The 17,004-nt window shown below is 42.5% G+C and overlaps 1 protein-coding gene across 1 annotated transcript in view; it reads right to left on the bottom strand.

Moving 5' to 3' along the window:
* Positions 1–6,510: 6,510 nt before the first annotated feature.
* Positions 6,511–17,004, bottom strand: part of CDK18 (cyclin dependent kinase 18) — a 119,984-nt gene continuing 109,490 nt past the window's right edge. The window contains exon 16 of the mRNA XM_081325052.1: positions 6,511–6,710. Coding sequence (XP_081181178.1) covers positions 6,637–6,710 — 74 coding nt within the window. The 3' untranslated portion in view covers positions 6,511–6,636. The remainder of the gene's footprint in view (positions 6,711–17,004) is intronic.

A 17,004-nucleotide genomic window follows, 5' to 3' on the forward strand; every position in this document is an offset into this window, starting at 1 on the left:
TAGTTTTAACAGTTAAAGTTCCCCAGACTTCCTCAAAAACTATTTCTCCAAGATGGGGGGGGGGAAATCCCACAGTTCCATGCACATTCATAATTGTTCATTCATTGTAAAGGCCACTCTTGGGGGAAAAACACGTTAAATGTGTTCTTCCCTCCCATACTTGAAAAGGATGGCCATCCTGCAAAGATTTCCTACTGTAACTGGTGGAGCTTGTGTGATGTGATCAGATCACATAGTGGTCTGAAGGTCTTTCTTGTCTTTAAATACTTCAGATGTCCTATTATAAGGCAGGTGCCATGAAGACTCTCTTTAAGTCTTTAAAAAATGTTAATGAATTAAGTCTGTGTACTAACAATGACGTGCAATGCTACCATTTAAAGGAGAAGATACATAGAAAATCAGGAACAGCAACACCAAAACATTCAATGGTTTAAATCCTCTTCCTTGCCTCTTTATTGAAACAGTACCAATTAAAATGTTGACAGACAACTTATATCAGCTAGCCATAGCTGCAAATATAACTTCCATCATTGTATGATCATTATTTTGCTACTTTCCTATTCATGAAAAATCCCCAGTTGTTGATAAATTAAATATAGGGATTGAACCAAGAAGACCTCTGCATCATTGACATACTATAAGTATTAAGAATCCTGTGATTCCCCCCCCCCCCAAAATGTGGAATAGTGCAATTAATTATCCTAATTAGGTATTGGAAAAGATTGATCTACAATGCATTCCTGGGCAAATCTACTCAGAAATAATTCTCACTGGGCAATTATCCAAGGTATCATGCACACAGAAGGATTATGCCAGATGGACACAATCTAAATCAGATTTTCCCAATCTGTCACCCTTTAGTAGTGTGGAATTAAAAATCCTGTCATGTTTTTTAGCTAGTATGCTCTTTGGAGAATAGGAGTTATAGTACAGCACATCTAGAGGTGATCAAGCAAATGCAGAACAATCCCTAAACTGCTATTATTTTAAAGGCTTAATTGGCTTCCCAGGTAACCAATAATCATACTGTATAATGTTCTCGATATTTTCTAGTTCCTTTTGTCAGAGCTGTATTCAGATTTAGATACTGAGTTTAATAGTGATAATATGGTCTGTAGATAGGGCTACCTGCTTAACTCTGTCATCTTGTTTCTCAAGGTCTCTTATACATATCCTTTCATTATGGTGCCATTTTTGATAATACCTGCTGCATAGACTGTCATATACTGTCCTCATTTTTTTCTATAAAAGGATTAAATGAAATCCCACAAATTCTGGAAGACTTCTACAATATTCTTGTGTCTTGATATAATCACTAAACATTTTTATTTTCTTTTATTCTTTATGTTTCTGATATAATATGACCAGATGGAACATAGAGTAGATACAGCATAGTCACTAGTTTATAAAATTGTTTATAAACAGGTTTCCTTGATTCTGCAATGTTCTTATAGTCAGTATTAATTAGTTGCCTTCTCTGACACTAAGTATATTCATAACCCTTCCCTCTGAAATTGGAGATTTTTCTAGGCTAGGAGTCCATTTCACAAACCTGCCTTTCAGTCTATCTCTTCCCAATTCCTCTACTACAAGTTGGGTAGTAGTAGGTGTCACTGGCTAATCCTTTCACTATGGAAATGCCTGGTTGCTTCTGACATGGAAGTAGTAGTAGTGGTACCAGTTCTCTCCTCCTCCTGATATATAAACAGGGAGTAGATGCCCTGTTATGGCTGGTATTTCTGACACCCATCATCACAGGTTCTCCCAGAAAATTATATTGGGATCTTCTGACAGGCTTCAGATTATACTTGTTTGGTTTCAACTTTGTGGGGTTGACACATCATGCTAAGTCACCTTGTGATTTGTATGGTTTTGGGTTAGTATATTGTGTGAACCCTATCCCCTGTACTTAGTAAAGTAGATGAGTCAATGAATAAGTAAGAATTGGAAAAAACATGGCCAAACAGATTTGGAAAGATAATCTGTGACATGCTCTCATTATCCAGAGTTACTAAGAATCCTGTGATTTCACCTCCAAGTAGGGCCTAAACGACTAGCTCAACTTACATGACTTACAATGATTTATTGCACCTCCAACAGCAATTGCATTCTTGTAATTGGTTTCATATTTTATTCTGCAGTATTCCCACAGTTCCCATGCAACATCCTGCCCTTTCAATTATAAGGTAAAATAGTACAGAGTGTACACGGAAGGTGAAGGACAAGAAGGAAAACAACATTTAAAGGGTTGGAAAATGTAGTGAAAGGTGGAAAGGAGATGCAGCTGTGGCTGGCTGAACTGAAAAAGATGCACAAGTCACCCTGCCTGTTTAACTCCCTCAGTAATAACTAGTCCAAGTGACTTCATAGGTGGGCAGGGATTTCTCCCCAATTCATCTCCAATGTGATAAATTCTATTAATTACGGTATTGTTTTTTTCCTCCCTTTCAGACAATTTTTCTATCAACTGGAGACTCAGGATGATTTTGGAGTGCCCTTCCCCTAAGAGACTCTTGGTGCTGCAATTTCCTATTCTGTGGCTGTTTACATTAGCAGCCTAAAGTAATAAAACAGAACCACTTCTCTTTGGATCCTTTATTCTCAAGGCTGCTTCCTGAACATTTGGAAAGAGTTGGTGACTTTAATTTACTTTCTTAACTTACTCTTCCCTTCTGTTATGTTGTTGCATCATATCTTCGGCAGAGCAATTTAGTGTTAGAAGCCATAAAGATCCCAAAACTTTCTGGATTCTTACTGACAGGATAGAGTGAGCAATTGTATTTTTCTCACATTCTTCTTGCTCCAGCATTTGGGGGAGATTTTCAATGGAAGCAATTCATTTAACTGTAAATTCTACCACTCCTTGTGTAAATCAGAGTATTCCCCATCTGCTCTTCCATATCTATGATATTTCCTCTTTCCTCCACAGAGATGAAAGGTCTGCAGATATTTTGCCCTTTGTGGAGCACAATTGGAGGTTACATCTCCCCACCCAACTGTACAGGTATACCTCAACTTACAGCAATTCATTTAGTGACCGTTCAAAGTTACAACAGCACTGAAAAGTGACTTGCAACAGTTTTTCACACTTAATGACTGTTGCAGCATCTCCATGGTCATGTGGTCAAAATTCAGCCACTTGGCAACTGGTTCATATTTATTTATGATGGTCGCGTCATCCCAGAAGTCATGTAATGTCCTTTTGCAACCTTCTGACAAGCAAAGGGAATGAGGAAGCTAGATTTACTTAACCCAGGCATGTCAAACTCGTGACGTCTCGTGACTTTCCCCCCATTGTCGGCAATGGGGTGGGCGTGGTTTTGGCATGACGCATCCGGCCCATGGGCCGACAGTTTGACATGCCTGACTTAACCACTGTGTTAATAACTTAACAACTGCAGTGATTCACTTAATAACTATGCGAAGAAAAGTCATAAAATGAGGCAAAATTCACTAAACAACTGTCTTAATTAGCAACAGAAATTTTGGGCTCAGTTGTGGTTGTACATTTTGGACTACCTGTATTTAAAGCTCCCACTTTGACCTTGACCCCTAAGGAAATAACTCCCTAAACCAGGGGTAGGCAACCTTGGCTCTTTTATGACTCATGGAGTGGCTATGCTGGCTCAGGAATTCTGGGAGTTGAAGTCCACGAGTCATAAAAGAGCCAAGGTTGCCTACCCCTGCCCTAAACCCTAATATCTAAACCAGGAACCATCAGACTGGGTATTGTATTGAATGATAAGCAGCTTGTAGATGTGTTAAACAAATAGAATAAATAAATAAAGTGTAGGATGTTTCATCCATTTGAGTTCTCATTAAGGCGTGTAGCAAACAAATGTTTCATTGCTCAAAGAAGATTTATTGCTTCCACTATGCTAGTAAACCAGAAAGCAGGTAATTGGTTCTGGCAATGGTGCAAGGAAGTGGTGAAATACTTTGTAATGTTAATTAGTTAAAATAGGGGTGGTAAACAAGGCAACTTGATGAATGCCTTTAAGTCTACCAATTAGATATTGGCAAACAACTAAGAAAATAGTTCAAGACCATTGGAATAATAGGTCAAATCTTTGCCATATTTGATGGTGAAGTGATAGGAATGAAAAGGAAGAAGGACTTACCCAAGGTCAAGTTATGTGTCAATCATGATACGTACAATCAAAAAGGCAGCTCTTGTTTTGATGCTTATCCATGACCTTGCTGCCTTTCAAATCCTAGCTCAATAAGTTCTCAAAGACAAAGGAATTCATTAAATTCCTGAAATCAGGAAAGGTCTAGTGGCACCTTTTCCAGAAAAGCATTTATTAAAATGCATGAGCTTCTGTGAGCTATGGCTGACTTTGTTAAATTTATTTTATTTATTAAACAAATGTACTGTATATGGCTGCTTATCTTGACCAGTATAACTCTGGGCAGCATGTAACAACCAACTAAAAAATCTGGTTAGGCACCCTAAAAGTTTTCTAATAGTCTACGATCAAAAAGTCTCCAACAACATAAAGCAACAATGAGTTCTGTACCAGCCTACTACCGGCCCTGCAGAAAAGGCAGGGACAACCCCTTTACAAGAAGGCAAGAGGCTGGAACTAAGCCTGCCAAATTTATGGACACAAAAGCAAACAGAGCAAAACAAAACACGAACCATGAAACAGGAGCTATTCAAACGGTTGCCTTCAGCAAACCAGCCCTCCCACACATTCCCCTTTTAAACAGTTCAAGGCGTGGCTTCTCTCTGCCTCCTTCCAAGGTGCCCCATTGCCTTCCTCTGTTTACTCCTGCTTGACTGCCTCCTGCGTCGGGCGTCCTTGAACAGGGCCAGCTGTGGGTCATCTTCATCCACACTGTCAGGCTCACACAGCTGGGTCTGCGTCGTAACCAGATGGGAGGGGCCTGGCTGAGGGCTCTGCGGAGCCTCAAGGCTATCCTCAGCAAGCTCTCCAACACCCCCTCCTCCTCCTCTGAATCGTCCGACCCAACTGCCGAACCCACAGGCTGACCCTGAATCACAACACAATGTATACATGCTGGCTTCCATCCCATCCCCAACATCTGGGGGAAAAAAATATCAGATCTTCAAAGATTTCTAGAAAACGAACAGTATCAGAGCCATCCAGCACTTCAGTCTGTTCTATGAGCCAGCTGCCACAGAAGAGAAGATATGCATCTTGGATTCTGTGAGGTGACATTGCTTCTTGCAATTTGACTGGGACTGTATTTTATTGAGATAGGCCACAGCAGAGTTTCTCAACCTCAGCAACTTTAAGAAATGTGGACCTCAAGTTCCAGAATTCGCCAGCCAGGCTATACAACCAGTATTTTAAAAACTTCACTGTCTTTCCCCTTCCCTGCCTCTTTGACCTTGGGATGGAATCAGCAAGAAATCCTTTTTGGGATTTTCTCCTCTCCATGCTTTTGTAACTGTCTCTGCATAGTTTCTTCAAGTTCATCATTGAAGCCCTTTACAGACCTGAAGCAGGCCCACTTTGCTGGTTCTGGTGGCTGCTATTATTATTACAATATCTGATGTAATATTTAAATTGGGATAAAGTGGGGAAAGGAAGGGGAAGACAGCTTGATTATATAGAAACAGGTTACACATGAAACAGATTACAAGTATTTTATCAGGCAACCATTGTAATGTGAAAAGCCCACTTTGAAATGTTTAAAAGTATACAAACCCAGTGATCACTCATTCACTCATTTGGTTAAAATTGTAACATTTTTCAAAATCTGTAATCTATGGTGTAGTTAAATCATGGTTAGCTGAATAAGCTATAGTAAAATGAATAAATGAATAAATAATGAGTCCTTCGGGAAAGGGCGGTATATAAATCTAATAAAATTAAATAAAATTAAATTAAAATTAAATTATATATTTTCATGTATATCTTTAAAATGCTTAAAGCCAGTAAAACCAGGATACAATTTATATGAATAAAGTAAACAATAAAACTAAATGAGTTAATTAAAATAAATTTTTAAACTCAAAGTAATGAATAAGATTTTTATACATTGCAGGATAAAACATATAAGATACGGATGCTAAATCCCCAAAGTTTATTATTTATCTTGTCCATTTATAAGGACATCCAACTCAAGTAATGTGAATCTGGGTGCTATATCATACGAGTAGACATTAACAAAAAATCCATACATCATTAAAAAAAATACAACCCAATATATAACTTCATTTCTGAGGGTGAGAAGATTAGAAAGAAAATGAAATGGGGAAACAGTTCAGTTTCAGCTCTTTTGATAATAACATTTCACATTAGAAATACTCATGGCTCAACAAACTACAGTACAGATCTTTGGTGCACTATTTTTATTGTAGCATTACATGTTATATCAGGGTTTTCAATCTTGGCAATTTTAATGTTATCCAGACATCTCAAAGTTGTTCAAGTTTTAAAAACACTGATGCACATGTTATGCACTATTTATATGCCTGCAATCCCTCTTTCCAGTGATAAACTGAGGATCAGAAGTGATGCATTCCCTGGTGGCTGGCTCCTATTTTGGCTCCTTCACTTTTTCTGGTTGCCTCCAAAGTTTCCTGAAATAATTGTTTAACTTCCCGTTATGTCTTCAACATATTGTCAGTCAATATGGGCAATTTCATGCAGTTTCACAGATTCAGCAACTTAGCATGAGGCAGCCGGAGTTCCTCTGAATTTGCTGAATTTCAGGCACCCATGTGGTTAGGAATTCTGGAACAGAAATTCTGCAGAGTGAGTCAACCTCCCAAATCTCATAGAAGTTCAAATGCCAGCTGCTGCTTTAAATCTTCAATGTTACAAATGCCAACCAAAGAACTGCTGCTTCCCCCCACCCCATCATTTTTAAAAGCATAGTTTAGTATACTCTGCGGTATAGCTTGAAAACAGAATTTTCTTTGCAGACAAGACAAAGAGGCAATAGTTTAGTATGAATCTTTTATGCTGGATCTAAAAAGGGCCACCAATGATATAAGAATTTTTATTCTTTTAAAAGCCTGGGCAGCAATTAGCATTGGGGTTTTTCCATGATGGACTGAAATATAGGAGAAGCTTGTCATTTAGTGCAAGTTTAACTGATCGGCATGTATGTAAAAAAGCAAAAGACTTTTGCAATACAGGAAGGAGTAACACATTTATGTGTATAGATAGGCAGATGAAGTTAGAATGTAGCTGTACACTGATTAATATCTAGTGTAGTCAGGAGATATCAGAAGTCTGCAGAAACTCAGCAGCATATAGCCCTTTGTTTGTAGCCAAACTCTTAGAAATTCTTAGCTCTCTGATTTCAAAAATCTAAACCTGGTTGGACCTTGTTTGTACTTGGATAGGAAGCCACTAGGAAATACTTGGAATTTCTCAGAAGAAGGTAGAAATAAATCACTTATGTATCATTGCCACGAACCCCACAAATCCATGAAGTCCACCTGGATTCATACGAGGCTTTAAGAATACACTAGAAATAATATTTTGTAGTATGATTGCTGGACTGATTGCATTAAACAATACTGTATCAACAATTCCATTTTAAATGTCATAGAGAAAAGGTGTCACATTAGCACATGGCTGATGTTTTTAAAATAACCTAGCCTGTTCTGATTGTCAGTTTCTTTATTGTGTATCATATGGCTGGGTGCATGCCCTATTATGTTGCAGATTTGGTTTTAGAAAAGCCACAATTATACCTACAGTGAGGTGGAGTTTTAAGTAGATAATCAAAGCCATAGTGTGTTTGCAAAAATAGCTTAGGAAAGGCTAAAGCAGATCTCTCTAAAGTTGGTATATCAAAGGAGAGATGGAGATACTTCACAGAGATTTCACTCTCCTGCTGATGAAGGACAATCTTGTGCAGGATCCAGCTGGTGGAGTTGGGGATCATAACTTAAAGTTAGTTAAAGTTAACGGTTGCAAGAACTAGGTATGTCTAGTCTAATGAAGAGAAGAACTAGGGTGACATGCTAGCCATCTTCCAATATTTGAGGGGCTGTCCCAGAAGAGAGAGGGTCCACTTATTCCCCAAAGCACCTGAAGGCAGGATAAGAAGTAACAGGAGGAAACTTACTAAGGAGGGATCTAACCTAGGACTAAGAGAAATTTCCTGATAATGAGAACAATTAATTAGTGGAACAGCTTGTCTCCAGAACTTGTGTGTACTCCGTCATTGAAGGTTTTTAAGAAGAGATTGGACAGCCATTTTTCTGACATAAGGGGTTGGACTAGACTAGAAGACCTGCAAGGTCCCTTCCAACTCTATTATTCTGTATATGGATGGGCAGAAGGACAAAGTTGAATTCCTATGTGAATTCATTTTGTTAGGCATTTCCCTCATTGGAAAGTCTAAACCTCAGGAGGAAGAAAATATGATTGAAAGAACAAGTTTGGGTGGGTGGGGAAAGGTGGGTGGGGAGGAGGACTCAGCTTGCTACTATTGTGTTCTCATTTCAAATTTTAAACCACTGGATCTCATTTCATGGGAATCTAGCTTCGATCCCCTCCCACCATCCCATCTGCTTGAAACATCTGTATGGGTACTGAACCTACATTTTCTGCTTCTTAGAACTGATTCCTTTCTTTTGCAAGAGCATTGTGCATGGTGTGTGTGTGTGTGTGTGTGCGAGAGAGAGAGAGAGAGAGAGAGAGAGAGAGAGAGAGAGAGAGAGAGAGAGAGAGAGAGAGAGAGAGAGAGAGATTTGTTTAATATAATGGGATTTGACTGCATTTAATAGAGATCTCAGCAGGAAGCCAGATGCCCATGTGCAAAATAACTTGATTATGGTATTTCTATAGCTATTTTTCTTCACAAATGATAAAGAAAAAGCAAGAAGGAAGGAAGGAAGGAGGGAAGGAAGGAGGGAAGGAAGGAATATGAAGTATCCTGGACACCATTCCCAGCACAAAATGGGTCTCTGATGAAAAGAAATGTGGCATCCCATGGTGAGGTAGAAACAGGATGTCATTTATTATTATTGTATAGAGTTAATTGGTGATGATGTTATTTTATAGATTATATTGCCGTTTCTTTTGTCATATGTTATAGGTAAGCTGCTTAGATTTGCCCAATTATAATAAAGCAACATAATTGTATTAACAACAAATATGCAAGTAATTAAATATGTTCACAAGGGAACAGAATTGTAAAAATACTTTCAGAGAATAGAATGGCTTATGGTATACATTCCAATAAAATGTACTGTATTATATTTCATTTTGCAATCAGTGCTAGAAAGGTACAATGGTATTTTTAGTGTCTTTTTTGAATGCAGTCTGAATAATGACATGGATTATACTGATTGCAATTGCTGAGGTTTAACAACTTGATTTGACTTACTTTTATTTTAAGAAGGCATCACTCTATTTTGGGAGACATAATCCTTAAACACCAAAGCTGTTGGCTCTATGCAAATTTCTTTTGTCTGTCACCTAGATGACAATAACTTACAACCTTTTCCATCTAGTTCATTAATAGCTGATAAAGCATTGGATTATGCTATAACATTTCAAGAAATGTTCCCAGCTCCTATCAATATCAGATCAAGGAAATAAAGTGTTATGTTCGGATCGACGACGCACACACAGCGAGGTATTGCAGCAGTTATCTTTATTGATACACGTGGAGTCAACTGGGGATCCCCGTCCGGATGGCTCAATATATGTCCGGCAGCCGCTGGACGCTAGCCAACCCCCGGCCGGGAATCTCCCGCCACTGGAAACAACACCCAACCCAGGCTCGTGGATTTCCCGCTGGTGGGAAACCACTCCCCTGCTAATCTACCTATACAACACCCCTTCCCCCCCAGATAAGAGTTATATTATCTAACGTAATCTTTTAAGTAAGTGGGTGGCTTGTGAGCCCTAGCAGGATATCTCCCCATTGGAATATCAGCTCTGTTGTTGGTTTCCCCGTTGGGCCTTGCAGCCTGTTGGGGTGTCGCTGCAGGTGTCGGGTCTACGGGTTGTTGTGTTATTATGAGGGCTGCTGGCTGTGCAGCCGTGTTCCCCTGAGGTGGTGGTTCCGCTCGCCTAGGGTGTGTTTCTATTCCCCTGCCCGATGGTGTAACTACCCGCCAGTCAAGACTATTGTTGTTGTCTTGTGTTATGGGGTCCCCGCTGGTTGCCCCCTGAGTGAACTCCGGAGACCTTTTCCTCAGCTGATCAATGTGCCTCCTGATCTGCCGTTCCCCTTCCCCCTCTATGATGTATGATAGTGGCCCCGTTTTGTCTATGACTACCCCTTGTGTCCACTTTTCCCCCAGTCCATAGTTCCTGGCCCACACTAAATCCCCAATGTTCAAGGACCTGGTTGCACTGTCTTGTTCTGCTTCAACGGGCAGCCGGTCTGGGTGGAGCCTGTCTAGTTTGGTTGTCAGCCTTCTGCCCCACCTCATTTCCGCTGGACTTTTCCCCGTTGCAGTGCAAGGTGTTGTGTGTTGGGCCAACAAGAACTGGGCCAGTCTCTGGTGCCAATCACCTTGGATGATCCTTTTCAATGCTTCCTTGGTAGTCCTGATGTTCCTCTCGGCCAATCCGTTGGAGGAGGGGTGGAAGGGGGCCGACGTCGCGTGCCTAATCCAGTTGGCCTTGAGGAAATCCTGAAATTCAGCAGATGTGAATTGCGGGCCATTGTCAGAGACCAGTACGTCAGGTAACCCATGGGTGGCAAAGAGTCCCCGCAAGACCTGTATTGTTTTGGTGGATGTCATGGTCTTTACAGGCACGACCTCCAACCACCGGGAGTAACTGTCCACTACAACCAAGAAGGTCTGTCCCTGGAATGGCCCCGCGAAATCTATGTGTATGCGGGACCACGGGTTGCGAGCCACCTCCCACCTGTGTACTGGATTATGTGTCAGTTCTGGCCTAGACTTCTGGCATTGGTAACACCCAGCTACTCTGTCCTCAATTGCCTTGTCCAGTCCCGGCCACCATAAATGACTTCTGGCTAATGCCTTCATGCGCACAACTCCTGGGTGCCCCTCATGCAGTTCCGTTATGACTGTGTTCCTTTGTACCTCTGGTATAACTACCCTGTTTCCCCACAGTAGGCACCCCTGATGTGACGACATTTCGTCCTTCCTCCTGTAGTATGGTGTGAATTTGGTGTCAGGGTTCTCATTAGGCCACCCCCCTTGGACCCATGCTGCTATCCTGCTGAGTATAAGGTCCTTGCTTGTGGCTTTGGCAATGTCCCGAGCTGTCAATGGGCATTCTGGTAGTTCTTGCAGTGAGAGGATTTGCCCAGCTGGAGCTGGGTCTGGCCCTGTATCTAATAGGGGCAGTCTGCTAAGAGCATCTGCGTGACCCATCTCCTTTCCCGGTCTGTGCTTTATGGTGAATGTGTATGCTGCTAAGAAAATAGACCATCTGAGCATCCTAGGAGACATGATATGGGGTGTCTGTCTGTCTGTGGTGAATAGGCCTAAAAGGGGTTTATGGTCTGTAAATATTGTGAAGTTCCTGCCATAAAGATAGTCGTGGAACTTTTTAACACCAGCCACGATGGCTAGTGCTTCCCTGTCTATTTGCGCATAATTCCTTTCTGCTTTGGTTAGGGTTCTGGAATAATATGCGATTGGCCTCTGAACCCCCTGGTCATCCATGTGGCTTATCACTGCACCCACCCCGTAAGGTGATGCATCACAGGCGAGGTAAATTGGTTTGCCCTCGATAAAATGTGTGACAGTAGATCTGCTGGACAATATGTCCTTCAACGTTTGGAAACTTTGTTTATGTTTTTCCTGCCACTGCCACAGGGTCTTTTTATCCAACAGTCTATGTAGGGGCTCGGCTATGGCTGCTTTATGTGGCAAAAATGCGTGATAAAAATTTATGAGACCTAAGAATGCTTGGAGTTCTGCCTTATTTTTAGGTTCAGGTGCTAATTTAATTGCCTTTATTTTTCCCTCCGTGGGATGTATGCCCTGAGCGTCTATCCTGTATCCTAAAAATTCAGTGGATTTAACTCCAATGCAACATTTTTCCCTTTTTAACTTAAGTCCTGCCTCCCTGAATTTTTCCAGTACCTTTTCCAGCCTGTCAGCAAGGATTTCCTCAGTTTTTCCAGCCACCAGGACATCATCGAAGTAAGGGCATACTCCAGGTATGCCCTTTAAGGTCCTCTCCATCACTTCTTGGAAGATGCCTGGAGCTGCAGCAATTCCAAATTGCAGTCTGTGGACTCGAAACGCCCCCTTGTGGGTAACTATCATTTGAGCCTCGGCGGCTTCCTTAGACACAGTGAGTTGCAAATACGCCTGCGCCAAGTCGAGCTTGGCAAAGATGGCGCCGTCCTGGATCGTTGCGAGGACCTGCTTCAACGTCGGGACTGGGTAAGCATGTTTTTTCATGGCTAGATTAAGGGTGGCTTTATAGTCGGCACAAATCCTCACGTCCCTGTTAGGTTTAAGGGGAGTGACGATTGGTGTCTCCCAGCGGCCTCCTTCTACTGGTTCCAGCACGCCCTGGCCTACTAACTTTTCTAGCTCAGCCTCTATTTTTTGCTTCAGCGCAAAGGGTACCCTCCGGGCCTTAAGCCGGATGGGTTTAACCGCTGGATCCAGATTGAAATTAATGGGGGGGCCTTTGTATTTCCCTAAGGAACCATCAAATACGTCTGCGAAATTATCGCAGACGGCTTTGAGGTTTCGGCGGTAGACTGTGTTTATTCCCCCCCACCCAAATGCCTAGGGCCTTGAACCAATTGAGGCCCACTAGGCTGATTCTCTGGCCCTCGATGACCAGGAGATCTAAGGGGCCCTTAAATCCCTTGTAGCTGACGGGTATGGTAACCTTTCCCTTAATGTTTATGGGCGATCTTTGGAAGTCAGCTAGTTGGATTCTAGTTTGTTTTAGGGGAATTTTCTGCCTACTCTTCGCTTAGATATGTGCCAGGGTACTGCCTGAAATAATTGATACTGAGGCCCCCGAGTCCACTTCCATCCTGCAAGGAATACCCTGCAGCCGGACCTCAATTTTTAATTTGGGGCTCAGTATGTGGTTGATCCTAGGGTTCCCGATGTGGTTGACCCCCACCCCCTTCCCGCAGTTGGAGGATCGCGCCTTAGGCCTGGGGTTCTCTCTGCCACTCTGTCGGGGGGTTACCTTACCTGAGGCCCACGCATCGATATTGTGCAGTTGGTTGTCACGCGGTCCACCTTGGCAGATCGCTTGAATGTGTCCCGTTTTTCCGCAGTTCCTGCATTTGGCGTTGCGGAACCTGCAGTTAGATCAGGGGTGGCTGCCGCCGCAGCTGCCGCACCTGGCGTTGGGGTCTCGCGGTCGGGTTGAGTTCTCCCTCTGGAATCTTTGTTGTGGTAGTTGTTGTTGTTGTTGCCTTTTTGCTCGATCCGTGCCGTCTGGGCGGTTGGTCCTTGCCGGTATCTTCCCAAACCTTCGGGCAATCTCGTCAATGTCGGCTTCCCACGTGTAGTCCACCTCCCCACCGTCCACATGGCTTTCCAGATTGATTTCCGCTGCAGCGCCATTGCTGTTGTGGGGGGGGGTCGCGTCTCCCTGTTGATTCGTAGGTGAGGATCTCGTCCAGCACCTCCTGCAAGTCTCCGGTGGGCTTTGCGATTATTCTATTTTGAAGTTGTTCATCTTGCAAGCCCAGAACCACCCTGTCGCGGATCCTGATCTCTAAATTATCATACTTGCAGCGCAGGGCAGCTTCCCTCACGGTGGCCACGAACTGCATTATCGATTCGCCTGGCTTCTGGTTCCTTTTTTCAAAGATCCGCCTCCAGTATAGCTCTGATCTCTTGGGGGTGAAGTGAACCCTTAGCTTGGCCAGTAAATCTGCGTACAATACGCTTGCCACTGGCAACGGTTGGCACAGTCCTACGGCGACCCGGTAAACCGGTGTGCCGCTGATGGTGAGGAGTGCCGCCGCCTTTTTTCGGTCGTCCGTTATGCCTTTTACGAGCATGAATCCCTCGACCTGGCCGACGTACTCCTCCCAGTCTTCAGGGTAGTTTGGGTCAAATTCCTTCAGAGATCCGACTTGTGCCATTCCACTTCTGTTCACGGCGATCGGCTGCTTTTGGTTGACGGCGATTTGAAATTCCCGCTTCGCGCGTTGCTGGCTTCCGCCTCTTCCTTCGCTGTTCCGCCGAGAGATCCCACCTTCATCGCCACTGTTATGTTCGGATCGACGACGCACACACAGCGAGGTATTGCAGCAGTTATCTTTATTTTTTTTTATTTAAAAAGTTTTACAATACATTTTGACTTTAATCCCCCCTCCCCCACCCCTATCCAACCCTCCCTATCCCTCTCCCCCATTCCCTCCTCCCCCCCCGACTTCCCAGAGCTAAATACAGGGTATAAAATCAAAAAACAAACATAAACACCCCTATATTATCAACAATAAACTATAAATTCTATCTCTCTCTAGCTCATATAAATGAGTACAAACAACATTAATATTACAAATAAAGTAAAAAAGAAAAAGAGGAAAACAGAAAAAAAACTTTACTCAAAATAAATTTTCTTAATCCCAGTCCTTATTCATATTAATTTCAAAAAAAAGAAAAGAAAAAAAACTTTCACCTGCTATTTGCATTCTCCCACCTTTCTCTAATTTCCAAACAAATTCTCAGTTACGCGCCAAAAGCGCCTATCTCTGTTGATCTTAATGATCTCCGACCAGACTAAGCTATGATCAAAAATAGTTCTTGCATGTATCACGCCAAATATCTCGCAGTTCCAAATCATCCTTGAGTTCAAATAAAAGTTCAAATAAAAAGAGTATATATAAAAAAAGATTTAGGCAATCTCTAAGACAACTTATTGTTAATTAGGAGCTTACATACCCATTCTTAGTTCAACACATACTTTAAGTCCATAACCCTAATATACTTTTCTAGCAAGCAAATAACATCAATCTTAAATTGTGTAAAATATTAAAAAAAACCTTTCTTTTTCCTCTATCTCCATTGACATTCTAATCTAAAAATTTAATCAGCAATCTTAATGCCCCAAAACTTTTGGAGCACATCTGTCATGACCCCCAAAACTTCTTTAGACCGCTCCCCTCCCACATCTTCACTATAAGCACACTTTGGAGATTCCGTAACTTTCTGCTGATCTTGCTCTTGCTCTCGTCTCGCTCTTCTTAGGGCGGCACGCGTCATCTTCTGGCCTCCTGCAGCAACCGATGAAACTGTGACTTGATCCCCTCCAACACCATTGTCCTCTGTCTGTCTATCTGCAACATCTTGAAGCTTTCCCACACCGTATCCTTTTGCAGCTTCCAAAAATGATAGGGGGGTTGCTTTTAACACATTACTATAAAAATCACGTGCCTGAGCCACAGTAACCAAACGATATCTTTTACCTTTGTGCGTCGCCACCAATCCAACTGGAATCTCCCATCTAAACTTAATATCACGTTTCTTAAGTTCCTGTACTAGAAATGCAAAATCTTTCCTTCTCCTTAGGATCTTCGGAGGGATCTCTTTTAAAACCAAAACTTCTTGCTCAGCCACTACCAAGTTAGTATCATAAGCAGCTTGAATGACTTCATCTCTAATTACTCTCTTTGTGAAATAGACCACCACATCTCTGGGTAACTTCCTCTGTCTTGCAATCCATGAATTTACACGAAAAACTTTGTCCATATTTCCCTCAATTTCAGATGCTGACTGGCCCAGTACCCCTTCCAGAGCCTCAGAAATCAGCTGCTTTAAATCTTCTTTACCATTCTCCTTTAAACCCCTAATTCTAATAGCATACTGCATCTGATGATACTGAACAAGGCTCAATTCTTCGTCCATTTTATCCCTTATATTTTCATTTTCTAATACCTTTGCTTCTAATATAGAGTTCTTTTGACTGAGATCCTCCACTTTTACATCCAGCTGTTGCACACATTCAGCTATGGATTCAACCATAGACAAGATGTCCACCCTCATTGCTCTCAGCTTCTCTTCCATCTTCTTCTCCAATTTCTCCATTTTCTCCTCCATTTTCCCCTCCAGCTTTTTCAACTTTTCATCCATCATATGAGACATCAATTGTGCATGCTTTCCAAGAGCGTCTTGTAAATCCTTAAGCGTCAATACCGGGGGAGATGCAGGAGGAAGCAAAGCTTGCAATGAGGTCTCTTGCACCAGGGAAGACCCCGCATTCCGAAGAGCTTTAGAAGTTTTAGCCGCCATCTTCCCCCACTTTCACTTATTACGCACTTTCACTTTAAAGCTATAAAATCCATTGAGCTAGAGAGTAAAAATAAAGAGTCCACTTCACCTTGACCTCCTGTACCGCTCTGCCTGCATCTTGATAATCAAAAGTATTTCCTTTTGGCAGGGGTGGTTGCTAACGCCTGGCTCTGCTCCAAAAATCCCAGAGCAGAGGCGCTGCGCAGCTCGGAGCAACCCAGGCTTCGGGGGGGCTCATCCTTCAACCGCCCAAGCTCTCAGCTCAGGCGGCCCCGGAGAGCTCAACCCCTACCTGGGGCCTCACCCCCTCCTCTTCTCCCGAGGAGGGGGCTTCAAATCCATCTAAACAGCTGATCGGCGCTGTTTACGATGGAAAAACACAGCTGCGGAGCGGGCAGCCCGAAAACGGCTGTCTTCGGCGTCGCGTCGCCACCGGAAGTCCGCAGCAGTTATCTTTATTGATACACGTGGAGTCAACTGGGGATCCCCGTCCGGGTGGCTCAATATATGTCTGGCAGCTGCTGGACGCTAGCCAACCCCCGGCCGGGAATATCCCGCCACAGGAAACAACACCCAACCCAGGCTCGTGGATTTCCCGCCGGTGGGAAACCACTCCCCTGCTAATCTACCTATACAACATAAAGATAGGTATTCTTCTTACAGTAATTGATTTATTTTTAAAAAATATGATCAGTCATCAGCAAGTTTTCACATACTATTCTTTGCTAGAATTTTAGCTCTTGCAAGCTCTATAACATGCATATTGATTGCACTTAATAAAATGTTACTGCTGTTTTTTACACACTTGGCCATTTTTATGCTAATTATAGGATTCATAATTCGTAGGATAT

The sequence above is a fragment of the Vipera berus genome, assembly GCF_964194415.1.
Source record: "Vipera berus genome assembly, chromosome: 3".
NCBI classification, from domain to species: Eukaryota; Metazoa; Chordata; class Lepidosauria; order Squamata; family Viperidae; genus Vipera; species Vipera berus.